Below are 22597 nucleotides of genomic sequence, written 5' to 3' on the forward strand. Positions count from 1 at the left end.
AACAGCAGAGCAAGAGACTGTACTGCCTGTTCAGCATCACCAGCAATCTTTTTAGCTGCCTCCCCGCCGCTGACGACGCAATTCGTAGCCTGGGTGGCGTTCCGGCAACGAGGCGCGCGTGAGAGCATCGAGCACGTCCCCGCAATCCACTATCGCTCTAGCGCGCAGGCAGCTACTCCAGCGACCTCATCCACTCCCCCATCGCCCCCTCCCGCCTGCCTTCCTTCCACCGTCCACCTTCAGTGTTTGGGACAGCCCGTGCCAGCATCTCAACAGCGCCCTCTTCGTGTGTTCTCTGACACGACGAGCTGCACCACTTCCTCAACACCTCTCTCACCCGCTTGCTGAGCGTTACGTCGCTGCCAGCCTGACTCGCAGCTGCCCGCTATGGCGACCAACGTCCCGGTGACGCTGGACACGCTGATCGTCGTCAAGATACAGCTCCAGGGCGCCACCCGCCGCTTCAAGGTCCCTCTTCGTGACCTCGGTGCGAATGTCTTCCCCGACAAGGTGCGTTGTGATGCTGCTGCTGCTGCTGCTTACGCGGGCGATCGGCAGCCTGGCCGTGCCACCCGCCGAGCTTACAGACAGCTCCATAGAGCTTCAATACAACGAGATAGACACTAACATAGTCGTGAGAGTAGCTCCGCCATCTCCTGCAGGTCCATCCAGGCCAGGAGGTCATCTTCGAGCGCTATTCCGACAGCGCCGGCGCCTACGTCACCCTTGATGCCAACAAGCCCCAGGTCTACAAGACGCTCTTCCGCGCTGCTAAAGCGAAGCTCAAGCTGCGTCTCCGTGCAACCATCCCAGGCCAGGAGAGCGAGCCCGCTGCCGCTGCTCCGCCTGCCCCGGTGCAGCAGCCGCTTTCCACCCCGCCCAGCTCGCTCCACCGCATGAGCGCCGAAACTCTTTCACCTCCGCGTGCTGAGCCTACACTACCATCGCCGCTCATTGCCCACTCTCAGCCGCTTTTCTCTTCGCCGCCACAACCCGCTCCGAAGGCGGCCGCTCAGACTAGCCCTGTCTCTCCGCTGGTAGCTGACGCTGAGGTCAAGGGCGAGGCCCCTGTACCTCGTCCCTTCGTCGCAACCCAGCCGCAGCTCACTGCCCGCCAGAGTAAGGCTCAAGAACTCATTGAGCATCTTCAGAACCAAGGACTAAAAGAAAACTTAGGCTTCTTCAGCAGTCTTGCAGCTGGCTCGCGCATCCCTGATCTGGCCATTCGTCCCAAGATGGAGAACGTGCAAACCTCCTGGGTCGTCTACTGCAACAACTGCAACATGGCCATGGAAGATGAGCACTATCACTGCAGCATCTGCGATCACGGCGACTACGATCTGTGCCCATCGTGCGTCGAATCTGGCATTCACTGCCCGGGCTCTGGCCACTGGATGGTCAAGCGCTTCGTCAAGAACGGAAGCGTCGTCAACAGCAACACTGAGCGCTTGACTCCTAGGAAGTCTCAAGTAGAGAAGGAAATGCCAGGAGCCTTCACCGAGGAGAAGCAATCCGTGCCTGAAGTGGTTGAGAAGCGGGAGGCCGATGAGCCCACCCGCACCTGCAACTGTTGCGTCCAGAGTAAGTCATCAAATCAATTTGACTCATCCAGACATCTGACCCCCTCAGTCCTCCACGAGCGTGAGTTCGTTACGTGCACCGCATGCGACGACTATGATCTTTGCCTGCAGTGCCACATCGACAACAAGCATGGCCACCACCCCGGCCATACTCTCAAGGCTGCTACTGAGCAAACTTCCCTGCCCGCTCTTGCCGATTTCTTGTGCAATGCTGGCCGCAACGTCCGCCACTCCGCCGTCTGCGATGGCTGCGAGAAGTTCATCTACGGCGTGCGCCATAAGTGCTTGAATTGCCCCGACTGGGATTTCTGCTCCGAGTGCATTAAGAGCGCTAAGTTCATTCACCCTGCACACCGCTTCGTGCCCATCTACGAGCCTTTGGCTGAGCCGGTGAGCAGCGCTAACCGCCACTACGGCATCTACTGCGATGGTCCGCTCTGCAAGGATAGAGAGAGCATATCCTACATTGAGGGTGTTCGTTACAAGTGTGCTGTCTGCCATGACACCGACTTCTGCGCCAATTGCGAGGCCCACCCCTCCAATAGGCATAACCACACTCATCCTTTGATCAAGTTCAAGCGTCCTGTACGCAGCGTTAATGTCACCACCTTGAATGAGGACAAGGATGGCACATCGATCACTCGGGTTGGCGACCGGGAGCCTGCTAGGCGGTCAACTTCAACCGAGACTGTTTCAGCCTCCCCTTCCAATGCCGCTACCCAGGTCCAGACCATCGTTGATGTGAAGCCAACCGAGGAGCCTCAGCCTAAGACGACCAAGGACAAGATTGAGATCCGTGACCTTCTCTCCGAGCCCGTCCAGGAGAAGATCACTGTTACTACTCCTATTCCTGCGAATGAGACTCAAAAGGAGGTTGAGTCATTAGTGGAGCTTGACGCCCACTTTGTCCGTGATTCTATTGCTGACGGTACCAAAGTTTGCTCTGGTTTCCAATTCGTCCAAATCTGGACACTCCGCAACCCTGGTCCCAACTCGTGGCCCGCTGGTTGCAGCGTGCGCCACGTCGGCGGCGACAACATGCTCGATCTTGACAACACGCGTGCTTTGAGCCAGAGCGAGCTTGCAGAGGCTAGCGAGAGCAATGTTATCGGCCGTACCGTGGCTCCTGGTGAGGAGGTGGCTTTCCGCATTGTCCTGAAGGCGCCGATCCGCGAAGGAACTGCCATTTCGTACTGGCGTCTCAAGACCGCCGAGGGCATGCCATTCGGCCACCGCCTCTGGTGCGACATTCAGGTCACCAGCCCGCCCGCTCCTGCCTCTCCGCTTGCGCAGGCCCCAGTTGAGGCTGAGGCTTCCACATCACCCATCTCCCGTAGACCTGGGACCGCCCAACAGCAAGAAGCACTGGAGCGTCTGAACAGAATGCACCAGAAAATGAACGGGAAGGAGGCGCTAGCCAAGCTTGAGGCAGAGCGTATGCTCCGCATCCAAAAGGTCCGCAAGGCTGCTGTCGAGCGTGTAATGGAGGCTCGTCGTAGGGAGCAGGAGGCGGCTATCGCCCGCCTTTACGCTGTCAGCGCGCAAGACAAGACCCCCGAGGTGTCCATCAAGAACGAGACTGCTGAACTTCCCGCCGAGAAAGAGGTCACTGAAAACGCCGTCGAGAAGGAGGCTGAAAAGGTACCGGAGGTTGCACCCCACTCAGGCATGATCTTCCCTCAGCTTGACAAAGAGTCACCTGCCTCCAGCACACACGAGGCTGTGGCCGCTCCGGCCGAAGCTTCACGCCGCGCTAGCGTCACAACTGCTACTGTATCCGACGAGGAGTTCTTCGAGGATGCCGAGAGCATTGAGATCATCTCTGACGATGATGACGATGGTTTCATGACAGACGAGGAGTACGATATTCTGGAGTCGGCTGACGAGAGCTTCCCGTGAGCTAGCCAGCTTGGAAATGGCTCTTGACTAAAACGGTACGCTGGTAGTAGACCGAATAGTCTACTGAACTGCACATGTCACCAGTACCGATTTGTATCACCGGGCATTCAACGCCCCTTCATGGAGTTTCTCGGTTCAAATGGATATCATCGCGGGATCAAGGGGAGTTAAGGCTTGGTTAAGGTACCGCACCACACTCCTTCACGGCGACACTGCCTTACCTGGTCTGGAGTAGGGTGTTCCCTGCTGGCAGAACCATGGCATCAGGCATAATGGTGTGCGACTATGTATTTGAAATTCTTCCCTTTTTGGCTTCCGATAGGACTAGTATGAATGAGAATGCCATTTCTTTGAACACATGCTTGTCTCGAGTGGAATGGCTCCTCGAAAGGGCAGAATGGCCCACTTGTTGTGGCGCTATCGATGCGTCCAGCCCCCGGGACGACAGAAGGGTTCCCGAATGCAACAGCTGATAGATATTTCGTGTTACACATACTTGTTCCTTTCTACTCACGCATGCACGCATAACATCTGCCTACCTTTCTCGTCCGTCCGTACACACGTCTGCGCGCTTCATCAATGGACAAACCTAAAATCCAACCTCTTCATCCCCTCATCCTTTGTACTAACAACGTAATCCTCCTGCTCTGCCTTCGTCATCGCAATCCACTGCCGATCCCTAACCTTATTCCTCCAAACGTAGAAAGCCTTGACAAAGAAGAACAAGAAGATATTAAAGCTGCAAATGGCTAGCAGAATCTTATTCCCGCGGCGGTACAGCGGCTGGTCGTCGTCGCGGTAGATGTTACTCGCGATGATACTCCCCGACTGCACAAACATGTTGTAAAACGCCGCGCTGACGGCGCGCGTACGTACAGAATTGGAGTTTGTAGCGTTCCAGCCGACGAGGATGGCGTGGCAGTAGGGGTACGAGAGGAGGCCTGACAGGAGGGCGTAGCGCACCCAGGGATTTGCACTTGCAGGCAGCGTGACTAGGGCTACTAGCCAGGGGAAGATCCAAATATTAGAGAGGCTGGATACTATGGCGCGTTCTTTTAGCTTTTTGGAGATCCAGGTTAGGATGAGGAGTTGTACTGCGAAGAGGAACTGCGAGGGGATGAGGAGCATGTTTGCTTCGAAGGTGGTGAAGCCGAGTTGGCGCAGGATGTAGGAGAGGTAGGTGCTTGGTGGGGAAGGGGGGATGTAAGCCATAAGGCCGATGAGGTAGAGGGGCCATTGTTCCCAGTCGGTGATGGTCTTCCAGAGGAGGCGGGGGGAGACGCCGGTGCGGTTGTTCATGTCCCCTTTGGAGGGGTCGTCGCGGAGGATGCGGTTGACGAGGATGTATTCTTCGTGTTCGGAGAACCAGCCGTTCTTCCCGCGGAACCAGTTTGCGGTTTGGGTGGCGCCGGCGGGCATGAGGACATAGGAGAATACGCCGATGACGAAGGTTAGGATGCCCTCTATTAGGAATCTATCCGAGGTCGGTGAGCGCAGTATATGCAGAATTGCGGAGACACATACAGATATTGCCAGCCACCCCAGCCGTGAAGCCCTCGCATTTGTAGAATGCCGGCAGCCATCAACGAGCCGACGATGTTGCAAAAGCTCAAAGCTGTCCAGAACCATGCCAAACGAGTCGGAAGCTCGTTGGACTTGAAGAAGTATGTGAGCCACAGGACGATGTCGCTGTAGATATCGTCAGTTAGTTTCAGTGCGCGAGTATTATGAATAGCCACTCACGGAATGAAGCCGCCCATCAAAAGGCCCAGAAGCGCACGGATGGCGAAGTATTGAGATTTGCTGGTGATACCGCATTGAGCAGCACTGACAAACGACCATGCGCAGATGATAGTTGGAATCCACCTGAAATACTCGCATCAGCGCTACTGCTGCCGTCCCGGTTGTATCTTATGCGGTAGAGCTCACCTGTCGGCTCCAAGTTTCTTACTGATCAGACCGCTAGGCAATTCGGCGAACAGGAACATAGCAAGGAAGATCTAAGCCAAAGTTAGTCATTGTTGGAATTTGAATCTAGGAAAACGCACGGTCTGTCCGTAATTGAAGTCATTTGTGTTCATGCCTGACGCTTTATTAATCCTGTAAGCCACAAGGACAATCGCTCTTCTCACCAAGATCCCCCAGCATGTTATCAGAAATCGCCCGATTGATGTTCTTGCGGTTCAGATCTAGCGAGACGAACATCATCCATGCCCATAGTGTGATTCTGAAGTCAAGCTGTTGGTGCTGTTAGCCATTACTCCTCCCTTATGGTCCAGCAATTCACCTTGCGAACGAGCTTCTTCTCTTCTTCCGCCGACCAAGTATAGCTCGGATCGAAGCGGTGGCGTCCCTCATACTGCGCCGTTTCGTAGATTTCACGCCAGTACTGCGTGGTCACACGGTCGCTAAACGGGTGGTCATCGTAAGAGCCGTGCTCTGGACGTTTTTGCTTTTCGCTCTGGGAAGAACCCGACTCCGCGGTTTGGGCACTGGGTACCTGCGTCTGGTCGACATCAGAAGCAGCCATAACCGTCGCGGCAGCGAATCGAGGATGTCGTTAAGTAACACTTTGCGAACAGCAAGGCGAAGGGTCCACCTGACCAGGATACTGAAGTGTGTATCTGCGACTGCCTCGGGGACCTTTTAAACAACCGGAGGTACTCTCGAACATTTCTTGAGCCAAGCATGGTGCAACAATGCTCTTGACTGACAACATCCCGAGAGAAGAACAGGAGAGGGAAAGAGATACTGCCAAGGGCGAGCCTCAGAACCACGCTCTTCACCTGTTTTGCGGTCGACAAGAGACGTTCCTATGCTCATTGGAGGAAGGTCGGCGCCCTCCACTCATTCGGCAAGTGCGAGATGTCAGTTATCCCGGAAACGAGCGGGAGATTTTGTAGCGCTTGTGCAATGTGCTTGGCTGCGTGTCAATCGTGAAGTTCATTAAAGCATTGGCACGTAGGTCCACGGTTTCTCATGGCGAATTATGCCACGACCAAGGTCTTGAAGCCAAGCTGTGCTAAAACTCTGGGACCGGGTCGGTAATCGGACCGGCAGCAGAACGAGTGCACAGACTATGGGGTTGACATAGCGGGTACGGTACTGTACAAGACCTACGAAGATTCTGCTGAGGCGAATTAATAGATCGTTGACCTTGCGGAGGAGTGGCATAATCCTTTGGGAAATTGCTCCAAAGCTCGTTCGTCGATTTAATCACTAGATAAGGATGAAAAGTATACCGGATGGTATAATTGAGCTCGATCTACCTGCGATACCGAACATACCCTGCGGGCACGTCAGTCCTAGGAGGATTGCGTCAGGCATGGCAGCTTGGCTTTTCCCCATCAAACCCACACAGCCTGCAATAGCACATATTTAATATTCTGGAAGAGAGGCGCAGCTGAAGGCGTTGTTTCCGCAAGCTTAGCACGTGAGTTGACAGATGTTGTGGAGGATAGCACTGATGTCGTCAACGGCAGCCAATCAAAAGTTTAAAAAAGCGGATTACCGCGCGGGAATGATTCAGGCGCTGTGAGCGATGGAAACCATTGTAGATAGTGCAGTAAAAGCTAAACGAGAAGAGCAATTGTACTTCGGAGATTGAAGGTAAGCATGGACTGCTGAGGTAAGGAGTTCTGTGTATGTAGGGACAGCGTAGCTCCTTAAACAAAATGATCCATTTATTGATCTTGCAAATGGAAACCATGACCGTAATGGTCACACGACGGCAGAAATCCATACGTAGAACAAATGAGTACAAATAGGGTATCTCGCACTATCAACACCATTCAAGGACTAGAACACCAGGCTATGCAATACAGAACGACCCGTCACCCAATATGGCTTACATCACCAAAACCCACCCTTCCCTTCCCTCTACTACCTCCCTGCACAAACCCACTCTCCCTAAGCATACCCCCAAAGCTCCTCACTCCACCCAGTCCGGCCACAGGAACGTCTCTCAACCCCGCAGCAGGCGGCGCGCTCATGGCGCCCAGTCTTTTCTGAGGACTCGTCTGGATCTCAGACCGCTTGTTCTGTATGACGGAGCGCTTGCTGGGCGTCTTCAAGTACCCGGCTCGCAGGTGCGGCGGCATGGGCGTGGACGTTGCGTCTGGGCCCCCGAAATCAGACTCTAGATCCTCGTGTATAGCCGGTGGGGCTGGACGGCGGAGAGCAGAGCGTAGAATAGAGTTTGGTATGGGGTATGTGCGAGGGCGTGTAGGTGTTGGTCTGGCAGAGGATGGGGGAACTCGCGGTGGTGGTTTGGTGGGCTGAGGTGGTCGATTTTGCGGGGAGATTGAGAAGGACAGATCGAGTGCGGATTGGTCGAATTCGGTCCAGCCTTCCAGACGGCGGGTCTCGTCGCCTGCGTCGTCGTCGAGATGATGGTCCGTATCTTCGAATGCGGCGTTGGCTTCGTGGTTACCATGGTGCTCGTGCTGGTTGTCGTTGTGACGACCTTGATGAGAGCGAGAGGTTGGCGTCGGACTGACCGGGCGAGCAGCAAGACGAGAGAGTGTCTGCTGGTGCCAGAATCTGATCATGGCAGTGACATGCTGCCTGAAGTGCCGCTCGTGCAAGGCAGCTGCACTGCTGTTCCGCAACCTAATTTCCCAGCCTTCCCATTCCAGCTTCTTGAGGAGAGTGGCCGCAGCGACCTCGACGCCAATCTGGCGGAAGGCGACCGCTTGAGATTCCATATTGTGCAAAGCTTCCATACGCCTTCTCAGAGTCGCGAAACAGCGAGCTTGTGTCTTGATATCGTAGTGCATCTCTGCTTGCACAGTCTGTACTTGTTCGGCGGCAGTTCGGTCTCGCCAGTGCGCAAACAGGGCCTGTGAATCCTGCACAGTACGAGCATATACTATCGCATCTGCCTGTTGGTGCTGCTCCGCGATGACATTCGCCTTCTCTCTCCACACACCAAACGTTCTTCTCACAAGATTCAACTTGACAGTCCGCCGCATGTGCGCATACGCCTCGCGTCTCCGATTCCTCCTCGCATGCTGGGTAGCATCTCTCCACTTCTTCAGTGTATGCGTAGTCAAAACATAGAACTGCGCAGCTTCAGCTCGTTTGTCCAATTGCTGGAAGTGGTCGTGCTTGTCTAAGAGCTGTTCAAACACGCGCTGTTTCAAAATCATGTTGTATTTCGCGGTCATCGCGGCTTCTTCGGCGCGTTTCTCCGCTGTCGTTGCCTCTATCTTGTGAAGACAGGTCCGTAAAAGTTGGATGCGCTTGAACTGGGCGAGTCGTGCTTCCGCAGCAGCAAGTCTGTTTTCTCGATCGTTTCTGATCTGAACTAGTTCGTTCCTTTTCGTGAACCATGTGGAGAAGCAGTTCTCCTTCAGCGAGCGGTCATGAACGCGTTGAAACAACGACACTCTGGAAGCTAGTGTCCATTTGTACATGTTTTCGATCAGCACGCGGTCATTGATGCGCTCTTCCAGCGCTTTGATACGCAGGCGATCGTTCCAGGCAGTCCAGGCATTACGTAGTATACGCATCCGGTCCATGTTCCTCGCTCGCCGAGAGAGTTCCGCGGTGTGCTGCCATGTCCGTAAGGTCGATCCAAGAAGATCTGCATCGCGCGTTTTTTGGATTGCGATGAGCAAAGGAGTGAAACGGACATGTCTTTGGACAGCTGCCAAAGCCTTCTTAAGGATGCTCTGCCTTCGGTACTCTTCGGCCTGCGGTTCCAGCGCTCGGACTGTAGCGGTCTTCTGCCGCCAGACTTCCATCGACTTGCGCTGTACCTGCTGATCTCGACGGTTAGTAGCCCAAGCATCTCGCTCAGTCCACATAGCTGCAGCTTCATGCCATTGTTGAAATGTAGCTCTCTTCAAGCGTGGATCTAAGCGTGCGTTATGCCACGCCGGGGCCGCGATCTCGCAGAACTTGAAGAACCAATCTTTGTAGTACTTGCGCTGCAAATTGTCATCGTACACCTGTACCGCTTGCTGTTGTCTTTGACGGACTTCCGCCGTCCGCCGGCGCCACTTATGCAAGAACGTACCCAGGACAAAATGCTGTATCTTCAGCTCATTGACTGCGGTTATTTCGCGCCACCCGTTGAAGAAGCGCGTACGCAGGATGTGGCGGCGCGCGACTGAAGTGCGTTGCACCTCATCCTCGGCGCTCCTAGCCCAATGGGTAAAAGCTTTGGTGAGCAGGAAGAGATTTCGAGCTTTAGCTGCGCGGTCTTCGAGGCGAATGAAGAAGTGATCGGTGTCGCGGAGTGAGCGTCTGTTCTGGGCTTCGCGGAGAAGTTCACCCTTCACGTTCCGGAACTGAATGCAACTATCATGTCGCACTGCAGCGGCCATCATTTGCTCGTTGCGCTCAATCTGATCTTGCGTCCGCTCCCGCCATTTTCGTATGCAAGATCTCACAAGTGAGTGTAGACGCTGCTGCTCAAGGTCTTCGGCATCGTCCATTAAGCGTGTGTCGGAAGGTTGGAAAGGTTCGGGTTCCCAGTGATGGTTCGGTCTCTGATGTCCATCCGGTATGGGCGCATTGATTCCCGGTATGTATATGTTCGAGTGGTCAAAATCAGCGCTTTCGCCCGACTGGTCGCCATCTAGATCGGACTCTTCAAGATAGGCAGTGCCTGTAATCCCGTCTCTTTGCCTACCGTCCCTTTCGCGGTACGAGAGCGGTGCGCCGGGCCTATATCCAGATTTCGACTGCTGTGAGACCAGTGGTTCGCTCTTAGGCGCAAGTGACTTATTTCCGTTCTGCTGAGACAGTCGGACTCGAGGTCGCACTTGCGATTCCAGATCTGTCGCCGAACGAGACCTTCTCCTCTGCCACCACGACCCAATGTCGGAATGACCGGTCGCCTCGCTCGATGGTCTCGGGCGCAACGGCAACCGGCGAGCAACATCCAATGTACCCGCAACTTTGTCCGCGCTACCATCCAACAAAGAATCCAGGCTTCCGCGCCGTACAGGAGCGGGTGTTGGTGCTTGCGTTGCCGTTGATAGTCCCTCCAATTGACTTGTAAACTCGAATCCTTCTCCTTCCTCATCGTACTCCAGATCAAAGCCAATATCGCCCATGACGCGCTTGAATCGTTGCACCAGTCCTTCATCTTCTCTGGCTTCTCTCGCCAAACGCGCTATGATCTGGAGCGGTACATTGTCATCCTCGATCTCGATGCCGTGTTCGCGGAGCACCTCTTCGTAGACATCAAATAACGTGTAAGAGGAGGCATTTAAGTCGGGCGCCGATCGTGCGCGTTCGATTACTTCGTAGAGTAGAATAATAGCTGCGTCGCAGATTAGAATTTTCTCAAGAACACGGCAGGATTTGGAAAAGTACCTCCTTCCGAGACATCATCCTTGTTCAATTGCAAAGCCTCGTTCCCGCCTCCGTTCATGGAGGGCGGCATTCGTGTTCCTTTCTCTGTCGTCGACCGCGGCGCGTAAACGAGTACATGCCCAAATCAAAGTGAAAAGTCAAGTAGCAAAAAGTCGAGAGGTGAAGCAAGAGGACGGTGAGGAGGAATGGCGTGCGCCAATACTAAACATTACAGGCGGTAAGAAGAGGAGCGATGAAAGCGGGTGCGCGTTGGCAGTGAATGAACGCGCGCCGGTCTTTGTTTGGCGGGCATTATGCGGTGGTTGGTCGCGCTTGCGCGGAACGGCGCGCCAAGAATGTCCGTGCACGCAGCTGTCTTGACCTCATCGCGAAACACTCGCCGGCAGCGTGCGCTCGTGAAACATAATAATCATGCCAGGACGGACACGGCCAATCGACAAGCTCGCTACGGCCGTTGGAAAGTGCTCGAAAGAGGTATGTGTACAAATGAAATTACCATGTCAAAGAGGCTCATAATGGGTGTAGAGTGCGGTGTATGGCAAGTGCATATTGGCCGATTACAACAATGTGCACAAGGATAAATGCGCTGCGGAGTTTATGAAGCTGAAAGACTGCTATCTAGTAAGATTCTATACTATCGCTCCTTTCGTGTACTGACGACAACCAGGCCGCCTACAAAAAGCGATGACACAGTGGCAAGGATCCATCTAAACTTCGAAGTCATGGATACCCAATTATCCATAAATATATCATAGTTTTATAGACTGTGTACATAATGAGAATCTGTACGTCAATCATGCAAAAGCATCAAGCAGACCAGAACAGGAGACTGACATGTGGAAGAAATTAACTATAAATTTCGCTTGTTCATTGGTCTATCTATCATGTCTCACGTCCACACGTCACAAATGATCCGCGAATTTTCCAAGACGCCCAAAAAGGTTGGTTCATCTCGCTCTTATAGCTTGATCAACCTTAGCAGGAAAGTTGCTTTCTGCAGCTCCTGTTCCTCTTGCACAATGACTGTCTCGTCGTCCTTCTCCGGGATCTTGCCCTCCAGCTCAGTGATGACATGCTTGTCCACATTCCTCCTCAAACTCTTTTCGAAGAGCGCACCTTGGCTCTCAAAGCAAGCTTCAATGCCAACGTTCTCAGGGTCTGAAAGCACGCGGTACTCCATGCCGACATCATCCGTGGGCACCAAGTTAGCCTTCTTGCGGAGATCCTGCACACGGCGGATGATCTCACGAGCTAGGCCCTCTTGCTCAAGTTCGGGATAGCTGGCAACATCGAGGATGATGAGCACGTCGTCATCGGTGTTGAACTCCTGGTTCTTGCTGCTCTCATCCTTGGCGAGACCGCGCTTGACCATGAGATCCTCCTTCTCGACCTTGATGCCGTCCACCAGCATCTCGCCATTCTTGATGAAGTCCTTGATCTGCTGACTCGTCAAGTTCGGCAATGCCTTCTTCACCTTGACAGCATCCTTCTTGAGCTTCTTTCCAAGAACCGAGAAGTCTGCCGATGCAGAGTACTGCACGTGGTACTTCTCCTCGTCGCTAGAGAAGATAATATCACGTACATTCAGCTCGTCACTGATGTAGTTGTTCTTCTCCAATGCCCTCAAGTCGTCAAGGTACTCTGGATCTGGGTGAATGATGACAAGCGTCTTTAGCGGGGTCTTTAATCCCTTATTCGCACGGTCTCGGCAGATGCGGCCCAGGTCGATTACGGCTTGCATGCGCTTGACTTGTCGCTCTACCACCTCATCGAACAGCTCCTCACGGACTTCGGGGTAAGGAAGGAAATGGATACTGCGGTCATCCTCTGCCCGGAGCTCTTTAGGGATGTGTGGCAGGAGGCGCAGATAGATGTTCTCGGTAAGGAAGGGAGTAAAAGGCGCAAGTCCACGGCAGAGGGTATAAAGGACTTCGAAAAGGGAGTTGAGGGCGTGCTTGGTGTCTTCGACGCCAGACTCGCCTTTTAGCCGACGGCGGTTGATGCGGATGTACCAATTTGTGGTATCGTCGATAAGCTATGCATGTCAGTGGGGAAACTTCGAAGCTGTCTAATTACTTACTTTGAGTAACCGCGGAACGACGGTGTACAATCGGTACGCCGCCATCTCTTCGTTAACGAATTTCAATAGAGACTGACATGAGGCCAGGATCCACCGATCCATGACGTTCGTGTTGGTCTTCCCTGCTGAGGGGTCAAACACGAAATCTAGATCCGCTACCTTCTTCAGTAGCGCTGCCTGCTGCTCGAAGAACTGGTAGCTGTTCCAGAGCGGAAGCAGCACCTTCGATACAATTTCCTTGACCCCTGCCTCCTTAAATCGGAGCGTCTCAGCGCGTACTACAGGCGAATTAATGAGGTATAACCGGAGCGCATCGGATCCGTAGTTGTTCATGATGAGCATAGGGTCAGGGTAGTTCTTTAGGCGCTTTGACATCTTCTTCCCGTCTTCTGCAAGTACGATACCGTTCACGACACAATTTTTGAAAGGCAGTTTGCCGAACAGAAGCGTACCAAGGACAGTCAGAGTATAGAACCATCCACGCGTCTGGTCCAGTCCTTCGGCAATGAAATCACCGGGGAAGGACTTCTCGAACTGCTCAACGTTCTCAAAGGGGTAGTGAGCACTTGAGTAAGGCATAGAACCTGACTCGAACCAGCAGTCAAAGACTTCAGGGCTTCTCCGTAGCACACCCTTGCCTTGTTGGCTGGGAATGGTGATATCGTCGATCTTGTCACGATGGATGTCGGTGATTTCACCCTCGTATCCGCTCAACTTCTTCAGTTCTTCAACGCTTCCAACGCACACAATCTCCTTCAGATCGTCGCTGACCCACAGAGGAAGCGGGGTACCCCAGAAGCGGTTACGTGACACAGCCCAATCGGGCGAGCTCTGGATCCAGTTGGCGAAACGCTTCTCCTTCACGAAGGAAGGCACCCAGTGCGAACCTTCAATGTTCTTCAACATCTGGGGGATGCTGTCCTGAATACGGACGAACCACGACGGAACCGCTCGGTAAATCAGAGGGGTATCAGAGCGCCAGCAGAATGGGTAACTATGCATGAGTTGTGAGTCTACGACTAACCGGCCGGTTCCTTTCAGGTGCTTGATAATGTTCTTGTCGGCAGCCTTCACATGTTGGCCTTCGAAATGCGAAACAGCGGAGGTGAAGCAGCCGGCATCGTCCACAGGGTTTACGGGTGGGCGGTTCTGGTCGATGATGCCGTTCTCAACGGCCACTTTGTAATCCTCCTCACCGTAGGCGGGTGCTTGGTGTACAATACCCGTACCACTGTCCGCCGTCACGTACGTGGCATTCACAACCTTGAATCCGTAATTCTTGAACTCTTCGTAGAAGTAGTCGAACAGTGGCTCGTACTTCCAGCCCAGCATGTCTTTGCCCTTCAATTTCTCCACAATCTTGAATTTCGCCTTCTTCGGATCCTTGTACAGCGTCCGAAGCAGAGCCTCTAATAGGATGTAGTGCTTCCCAGATGCCTCGTCATGGATCTTGATGTACTCGAAATCGGGATGTGTTGCAAGTCCGGTATTGGAAGGCAGCGTCCACGGGGTCGTAGTCCACGCGAGTAGGTGCGTATTCGGGTCGTCCAGCAATGGGAAAGAAACTACAACGGCTGGGTCTTGGACGTCCTTGTAGTTCTGCGATGCCTCGAAGTTGCTGAGCGGCGTGCACAACGCTGTGCTGTACGGCATGACCTTGAACCCCCGGTACACCACACCCTTGTCGAACAGCTGCTTGAAAACCCACCACTCGCTCTCCATGAAGCTCGTGTCCATGGTCTTGTAGTCGTTGTCGAAGTCGATCCAGCGGCCCAAGCGATCGATGGTGTGCCTCCACTCGGTCGCGTAGCGCATGACAATTGCGCGGCACTTTTCGTTGTACTTCGCAATACCGATCTCACGGACGGCATCGCGGCCAGACATGCCCATTTCCTTGTCGATCTCGTACTCAATGGGCACACCATGCGTGTCCCAACCGAACCGTCGCTCGACATATCGGCCTTTCATAGACCAGTAACGTGGAATAATGTCCTTGATAGTGGAGGCGAGAAGATGACCGTAATGTGGCATGCCGGTCGCGAAAGGCGGTCCATCTGCCAGAGTCAGACTTGAGAATGCTGTCGCGTGTAGGGGCGCTTACCGTAGAATGTGTAGGGCTGCTTTCCTTTTGACTATAGTCTGTTAGCACTACCAGAAGAAGATAGAGTGTGCGAGAGAAACTTCAACAGAGTACATGAACCTTCAATGAGACTTTGCCGACTGCTGCATGCTGCACGTCGACACAGTAACTCATATGCATGACTCAGGATGGAAGGAGCGACCACTTACCAGCTCGACTTGACGGAGGAAGGCGTCAATCTCCTTCCAGCGCGCGAGGATGCGCTCTTCCTCCTGGGGGAAGTTCATGGCTACTGTGTTGTCGTGTGCCTCTGTCGGCGTGGCGGGGTTGATGTTTTTCTGGAGTTGACTGTGCTAGTGGGCTGGTGGGGCAATTTTCCCTATCGATAGAGGACCTCTTGACTCATCCCTGTATCACTTTACACACACGCCCTACGATATACTCTGGGGTAAAATAATCCAGGACTTGACTTCCGTCCGCGATATCTCTTGTTGTCGTCTACCAGGATGCGGTAGATGCTGCTGCTTTTCGGCTTGGAGAGAGCCGTTGTCGAAAAGAGGCTTCCCCCTGAAGAAACTTCCTTTGGAATGCTGTCTACATGACCACTACATCTGAAGTTACAGCGGGAACGTCCTTTGAAGCAACATTGATGCAGAGGTGCACAATGGCGGCACCACATGTGTTAGCATGTTCCGGGTCTATGTAGCAATATCATACCAAGAGAAGCACTACCTTATCATTCGAATGCATGACCATTCGCTCAGGAGAGATGCAGACAATAGCTGACTGGGTGTAGGTTACCTTCCACACGAACAGAAATTCTGTGATATAGCCGTAGAGGCCGTAGGCGACTATGTTCCATTCACGAGCACGCCGTACAACAATCCTACCTATTGTCGGTTCGTTAGGTGCCCACTACGTTCTCACAGCACTGAGACCGACGGCAGCTGTTATGGCGCTAGTCTGGAATCTGCGATCTTCGACTTGTCTGGCGCGAACGGAACCTGAGGCAGTTTCTAAGAAAGGCGATCTCGGACGTACGCTTTGGGGCTACGGTGACATTCCGTGTAGTGATTACGCATGCGTGAAAGGTCGTATCGACGCGTCGACTGGAGCTACGAACATCGCAATATAATGGTTTTTGCAAACTATTGTCCTGGTGTTAGCGTCGACATCGAAAATTTGATCGTTGGAGGCCAGCCGACCGCAACGCCTTCAAAGCCTCCGCAATGTACGGACAGGGTCTCGGCGACGCCATTCGACGCCAAGTCAACGACAGATGTCAGTAATGATGCTGATAATCTACAAGAATGCGGAGTGTAACCGCTGCTGCAGGAACTAGTGCAGCGACTTTGACACGCGAATGCGGGATTTTGCTCTCCATGGGTTTAGTGCTGGTGCCCGCTCATCGCGAGTTGGTGAGGTCCTACGCGCTCTATGGGGCTTTTCGTTCCAAGCTGTTTCAGGGCCAAGACGCTGCAACACTCAACACTCGCATACACCGACTAGCCTCTTTGGAACAAGATGTATTCCGTATGGCTCAAATTCTCATGGTGTGAGTACTATATACCATGCAAAAGTACTCTTGGTCGCGAGAGAGATTGCATGGTTGTGTGCGTACCTTGAAATAGCCAATGTTTCTATGCGGATGGATAAGGCCGCAATTCGCCTACGAAGCTTTTCGGGGTTGCTTTTCATTGTGCGACACCTCGCGTGAGGTTGCCACGCAAGACATTTCCGGCTCCATTGCCGCCCGTTCGAGATGCGTTGATGGCGGAAAGTGAAACAGACTACAGGCCAAGACCGAAGCGAAAGCTTAGGCAGCGCCACCATGTCTTTCGCTGATGAAACGTGACAGGCCGCGACTCACACCACAACGCACAAGCCGACTGGTTTCCACGATGCTGGCCTCTGGTGGATGTTCGTCCGTGATACACAAGCCTCGTCATCCTTGCGAGTCGTAGCGACACGAACCCCTTCGTCTCCAACGAATTAGTCCTCTGGTTGCCGCCTACTTGCGACAGACGTCTGGGCACCGCGCCTAACAGTGCCTTGTTGCAGTGCCTGAGAAACGCAATGAGTAGGTTTCTGTCAAGTTTCAAGCACGCGTGGGCCGCGTAGGTGTTGACGAGGGCATCCAAACTTGGGGTCGGTATATATGGGGTCTGTACATCAACACCAGAGCATCATCAGCTCATCTTAGCTCATCAACAGCGACTACCTTCTCACCCTTCACTTCTTTTCACTTCCTCGGCCGGACCGACTTCACTTCTCATCTTTGCAGTGCAATCCTTTCTCCACTTCCCCAAACAGCCTTCAATATGCGTTTCCTCATCACCCTCCTCTTTGCGTTCGTCGCAACCGCCGCTGCATTCCCGGAATTCCACTTCCTCGAGGCGCGCAAGAACGGCAATGGCACTAAGAGCGAAGGTGGAAAGAAGAACGGCACTAGCAAGGGCAACTCTGTCAACAAGCAGTGCAAGCAGATGATGAAGATGGTTAAGATCACCGAGCTCGCCGCCAACCAGACCAAGCTCGATGCCCTCGTCTCTAAGGGCAAGTTGAACGAAACTGAGATCCAGGTCATCAAGGACAAGGCCGCAAACGCCACTACGACCCTCAAGACTCTCCAGGCCAACAGCACCCTCGTCGACGAGTGCAATGTCATCGCCGCGAACAAGATGGTCAAGTCAGAGTGCAAGGCCATGAAGAAGCTTGCTAAGACCGCCGCGCTTGCCACCAACCAGACTGCCATGGATGCCTTCGTCGCCAAGAAGAAGCTCAACGACACCCAGGTCACCAAGTTCAAGGACCAGATCACGAAGGCTCAGACTAAGCTCCAGGAGCTCATGTCTAACACTACTCTTACCGACCTGTGCGCCTCGCAGAAGTCGCAAAAGGGCTCTGACGACAGCGGTAGCTCCACCACCGGTGCGGCGGCTGAGTCTTCGTCTACGCCTGAACAAGCTACCGGCGCCGCCAGCTCCTTGACGCTGCAGACGGTCCCCTACGTCTTCGTCCCGGCTCTTGCTGGTCTCTTTGCTATTCTCTTGTAGATGAGCTATTGATAGTGCATCGTCTGCTCTGGATGGTTACACGCGCGATGCACGCACAGGTGTAATAGAGAAGGATCCACAATGGTCTCTGCAGTAGACCTGGGGAAGGGGGAGGAAACCGAGATGAGCTCGGTAAGATAGCAGGGCGATTTGGAGTGCTTGAAGGAAGAGAAGGTTTGGGCTGAGCACTCGTTCATGTATATTGAGTCTTAGATTTACCTTGCATATATACCCATCAGTCGTTACCGTGCTTCCCGCTCATCTACTGTGCTCTTTCATATCCACTGCGCTTTCTTGGCAACAATCTCTAGTTTGCAGTCGAATGGTCCAGGCAGAAGCGTCTGTCAGCCTCGGCTTGCGGAGCGGGGCAGTGGCGCTTCCTAGCATACGAGGCAATCTCGCCTAGGCTCCAGCAGGTTTATACAAACCATCGTTACTCTAGTACATCGTATGCTAAACAGGTCTTATGCTATACATCTGAATGCATGCCACATGAATTTTACTCGAACTTTAATCGACCGCTTACACGACATTCTCACCGACACCTACCTCCAGATCCTCCCCCAGTTTCTTCTCTCCAAATCCCTACAGGCTAAAAAGCGCTCCCTCGCAATCGATCGTGTGCTCGCGAAAGATGCGAAACTCCGCCTCCAGCAGTACAACGTCCTACCACTCGGCGATACTCTCGCCTTAAATGATGTCATCGAGGGTCTAAAAAGCAACCATGCTCGCATCACACTCACAGAAAAAGAACGTCTCGATTACAGACACGACGTATACCAAGCTGTTGAAACGTGCATCAAAATATTTGTAAAGGTCATCGATGAAAATGATGAGATAAGAGACGAAGCAGAGCGCGACAACGAACATTGGAAGTATCTGCTGCAGCGGTATACCTGTGAAGAAGGCATTTTAGACGAGCGAGCCGCGTGCGCGATCGAAGCGCTATGGGGCGATGAATCGATAAAGAACGCGTTCAAATCCGACGGTGATGCAGAATGGAAGGATTCAGGGTCGTACTTTTTCGATAATATCCTCAGAATATCGGGTCAGGAGTATATTCCTACCGAGGAAGATATAATCCACTCGCGGAAGGGCTTCCAAGGAGGCATCAGAGAACTGCATCTCAAGTGGCGCGATTTTACGCTGAACGTGCTGAATGTTCCGCGCAGAGGAGAGAGATGGAAATTTCAACATCAGTTTGACGCTATTCCGGTCGTTCTGTTTGTGGTTGATCTATGTAGGTACGATCAGGTTGATTCTGGACTTAATACGCTTGAGGGTATGATTTCGTTGTTTGAGCAGGTGGTGAACAGAGCACAGTGGCGTGACAGAACGTTTGTACTTTTCTTTAGTAATGTGAGTGGGTTTCAAAAGAAGCTGAGGAAGGTGGGATTTGGAGAGTATTTCGAGGACTTTGAGGGAGGAGGTGGAGGAGGAATGATTTTTGGGAGGGTGCTTGAGTATCTGGTGGGGAGGTTCAGGAAGGTCAATCGGAGCGGTGCGTGGGTGGGAGTGGAGTCTGGGAATCCGGGGGATGAAGAGGTTCTGAGAGTAATGGGAGATGCTGTGAGGGATAAGATAAGGGACCGTGGAAACGGAAAAGGATGAGTTGGAATTTGGAGATGCTTCGAGACTTGATTGGCTGTTGCTGTCACATACTAGTTGGATGCCCTGCTAGGTAATCAGTCATGCGACAGTAATAAATGATCGCTACATCGCCTAACCTTCTAATTTTCCGGAGCGGCCCGTTCATATGAGCAGGGGTAGCAGGGAAAATGGGGGCCTCATTATCGGGGCTTGCTAAACGATAGCACACAAATCTCGAGAAGAGGGAATTTTGCAGAACGCACACTTGAACATAGGCGTGCTGCTTTTACACAATAATGTGGCCAGCCTTCGTGCAGAACTATTAAAAGGCTTCTGACCTGTTCTGATTTCCGGGATCTCGATCTACTGGGAACAAGGATCTTGGATAATCCGTATGGTTGCAAAATTATTTCATGATCACTGCCCACACTTGGAAAGAAAAGCTTTAGGAGGATACGTAGGACATAGGTCCTGAAGCTGTAGTGCTCTTATCGAGCTTGTTAGGATAAGCAAGATGGACAGCAGCCTGCCACTGGGCCGTGACGGGCATGTCCACCAAGGCCAGGAGATGATAGCGCCTGATGCAGCCGTATGGACTTTTATGGTGAATCCTGCGTTGATGGTACAGTGTCATATTCAACTGAGTCATGTGTCGGCTGAGGACAAGCCTATGCTGACGCGTTTCTCAGGGACCTCCCCTCCGATAATCATATTGATTCTCCATGGTTTAGTGAGGCCATGAATGAGGCGATCAAGGATATATGTTAGACTACTGCTCATTAATCCTGATGGCGCCTTCGACGAAACAACACTGGGTATACCTGCACATTTCGAGATGTTGAGTTGGCCGTGCCTAAAACCGGCATTCAGATTCTGCGATAGGGAAGTCTATCGATGAACACTGAACACATAATCCCAATAACACAAGAAATGCATCAAGGTGATCCAGGCGCCAGTATAAGGATCGTCGGACGCGAGCCTTGAGGTTCCCTGTTTTGTGTCTTTGCGTGGTGGCCATGAGTCTTGGAGGAGAGACCCAGAGTAGGCTGTGACAGGCTGCATTGATTGGATGAGACGCATATTTATATGTCACTAGGCAAGCTCCGTCGCGATCGCGTCTCGTATACCACATTAGTTTGGAGCAAGTCGGCACACTAGCAAAGCTTATGTCAAATTGCCGAGCTTCAATCTGCACGAAGCTCCGCGGGCACCGTCTAACGTTCTCTCATTGGCAACCCAGCCGATGAGCTTCAGGTGTTCTCCCCTGGCCCCCGAAAATCAGCTGCTTTCTTATTGCGCTTCTTCGCACCACAGCAGCAACTGCATCGTTGATCTAGGTCTTGCTAGCCAATTTGAATTCAAGGGACCGGAATTTGTCTAATCTCGATATTCCGCTAAAAGATCTACTTGTACCCTGCGTTATATCGAATACCATCGCGCTTGTTTGCATTCACCAGATACAAAGATCAACATGCCGGAAACAGTCATTTCGAAATACCCTTTTATTCTCGCGACTGTTGCAACGCGAATCGAGGGCATGACCCGAGAGCAATTCCGACATCACAACGAAACCGGCTATGCCCCGCTATTGAAGAAGCTTGCCGGAAAAGTGCACCCTTTGACATGGACGCGACGATATCATGTGGATGAGGGTGAAGGCCCAATGGGTGTCTCCAGGCTTTTGATCGGCACCGATGACGGCATGGACTGGGATTGTTTTGGCGAGATGGTACGCCTATCCGATGTATTGATGATTAAAACAACATGTTAATGAGGATATGATAGACGTTCGCGGATGAGCTGCATTTCCAGCAGTTCATAACCTTCATACATAGCGAGATTGCTGAGCCCATACTTGAAGAGGAGGGCAAATTTTGCGATCCTGAGAAGACTAAGTTGATGGTTATGAGGAGAGATGTCACAATTGGGGAAAGAGCAACAGTGCAAAAGATTTCCTGAACAATGGACAGGAGGAGTTGCTATCGTTATATGGAGGGTTCGGTGCACATCATTAGCCAAATGTATTGAAGAGGATATCGTACCCACAAAGACAAAGCTGGAAAAGGCGTTAGCGAAGATCGTTGCTTGAAGGATACCTTTAACATACCCTGAGCTTCAATGCTCGTGAATGAGAACGACCCTTTGACCTGAAGTAAAAACAGATATTCAGAATAACGTAGACGGCTCTGATGGCACTCCTGGTCGGAAGATTCAAATAAGTGAGCAATTCAACCTATTGAACTTCAGCACAGTATATCGTTGTTGGATCACAAGGAATATTTCCAGTGGTGTGGTATGCTATTCATGGCGGATATGGAATCAGCGCGGCTGTCTGTTCGAAACCGGTCAACAACCCACCATGACTTGAACCCTGAGATGCGACGACAAGATTTTTAATGAGTGTGGAGAAGCATTGGAAGTGATGATGCAGACTGAAGAAAGAGGCAGGCGTACGTTGCAGCCAGCCCATTTCTGCCAGTCGCTGCCCTCAAGCCTCGCCATGCGATCGCCGATCCTTCTTTGACACATTCTTCTCTTCAAACACTGTCTACAGCACTTTTGATAGGCAATGGACGTTGTCCGAAGGCAAAGGCATCGAAGACTACGGGGTGACGTCATTCTCCAAGCATCGCATCACCATGAAGCGGAGGGGCTTTCAGCTGTAGTGACGCAGCAATTCCGAATTGGTCGATGTATCCAAGAAGCGTCTACACTTTGCGTCGTACCTAAAATAAATTGTAGTTTTCGCACCGCATTGAGTTCAGCGCAAGGCTGAAGAACAATCGGTCGCCTAGCTCTACGGGTTGACGATCTTCCGCCTACTTCACAGCTGCGGGCTTGGCCATGCTGGTTTCCCGATTGGGCATGTCGCAAATTTGAGTAAAACGAACATCCGCACCATGCTTGGCCAACAGAAGCTCCTGCATCGGTAGTATACAGCCAGATCCAGCTTTACGGGCAGTGTTTGCATGCTACCAATGTC

At 52.6% G+C, this 22597-nt stretch overlaps 6 protein-coding genes across 6 annotated transcripts; 3 read left to right on the plus strand and 3 right to left on the minus strand.

The window, feature by feature from the left end:
* Positions 1-387: 387 nt before the first annotated feature.
* Positions 388-3479, plus strand: N0V89_001446 (uncharacterized protein; the record flags this gene model as incomplete). The annotated part of the gene is made up of 2 exons (XM_056210258.1): positions 388-510; positions 663-3479. The coding sequence occupies 2 exons, from the start codon at positions 388-390 to the stop codon at positions 3477-3479; spliced, it is 2940 nt and encodes a 979-aa protein (XP_056077080.1).
* Positions 3480-4055: 576 nt separating this feature from the next.
* On the minus strand, positions 4056-6009 carry N0V89_001447 (uncharacterized protein; the record flags this gene model as incomplete). Its single annotated transcript, XM_056210259.1, has 7 exons — positions 4056-4953; positions 5004-5168; positions 5223-5345; positions 5409-5479; positions 5528-5562; positions 5612-5717; positions 5767-6009. The coding sequence occupies 7 exons, from the start codon at positions 6007-6009 to the stop codon at positions 4056-4058; spliced, it is 1641 nt and encodes a 546-aa protein (XP_056077081.1).
* Positions 6010-7312: 1303 nt separating this feature from the next.
* N0V89_001448 (uncharacterized protein) lies at positions 7313-10878 on the minus strand (the record flags this gene model as incomplete). The annotated part of the gene is made up of 2 exons (XM_056210260.1): positions 7313-10755; positions 10809-10878. The coding sequence occupies 2 exons, from the start codon at positions 10876-10878 to the stop codon at positions 7313-7315; spliced, it is 3513 nt and encodes a 1170-aa protein (XP_056077082.1).
* An 888-nt stretch (positions 10879-11766) lies between these two features.
* Positions 11767-15255, minus strand: ILS1 (isoleucine--tRNA ligase; the record flags this gene model as incomplete). The annotated part of the gene is made up of 4 exons (XM_056210261.1): positions 11767-12843; positions 12889-14942; positions 14990-15020; positions 15178-15255. The coding sequence occupies 4 exons, from the start codon at positions 15253-15255 to the stop codon at positions 11767-11769; spliced, it is 3240 nt and encodes a 1079-aa protein (XP_056077083.1).
* Positions 15256-17289: 2034 nt separating this feature from the next.
* N0V89_001450 (uncharacterized protein) lies at positions 17290-18024 on the plus strand (the record flags this gene model as incomplete). Its single annotated transcript, XM_056210262.1, has 1 exon — positions 17290-18024. One exon carries the CDS (start codon positions 17290-17292, stop codon positions 18022-18024), a length of 735 nt encoding a protein of 244 aa, XP_056077084.1.
* A 492-nt stretch (positions 18025-18516) lies between these two features.
* On the plus strand, positions 18517-19635 carry GPA2_1 (Guanine nucleotide-binding protein alpha-2 subunit; the record flags this gene model as incomplete). The annotated part of the gene is made up of 1 exon (XM_056210263.1): positions 18517-19635. The coding sequence occupies one exon, from the start codon at positions 18517-18519 to the stop codon at positions 19633-19635; it is 1119 nt and encodes a 372-aa protein (XP_056077085.1).
* Between the last annotated feature and the right edge of the window lie 2962 nt (positions 19636-22597).

This window comes from Didymosphaeria variabile, assembly GCF_027946475.1.
Source record: "Didymosphaeria variabile strain IMI 356815 chromosome Unknown scaffold_1, whole genome shotgun sequence".
In the NCBI taxonomy this organism is placed as follows: Eukaryota; Fungi; Ascomycota; class Dothideomycetes; order Pleosporales; family Didymosphaeriaceae; genus Didymosphaeria; species Didymosphaeria variabile.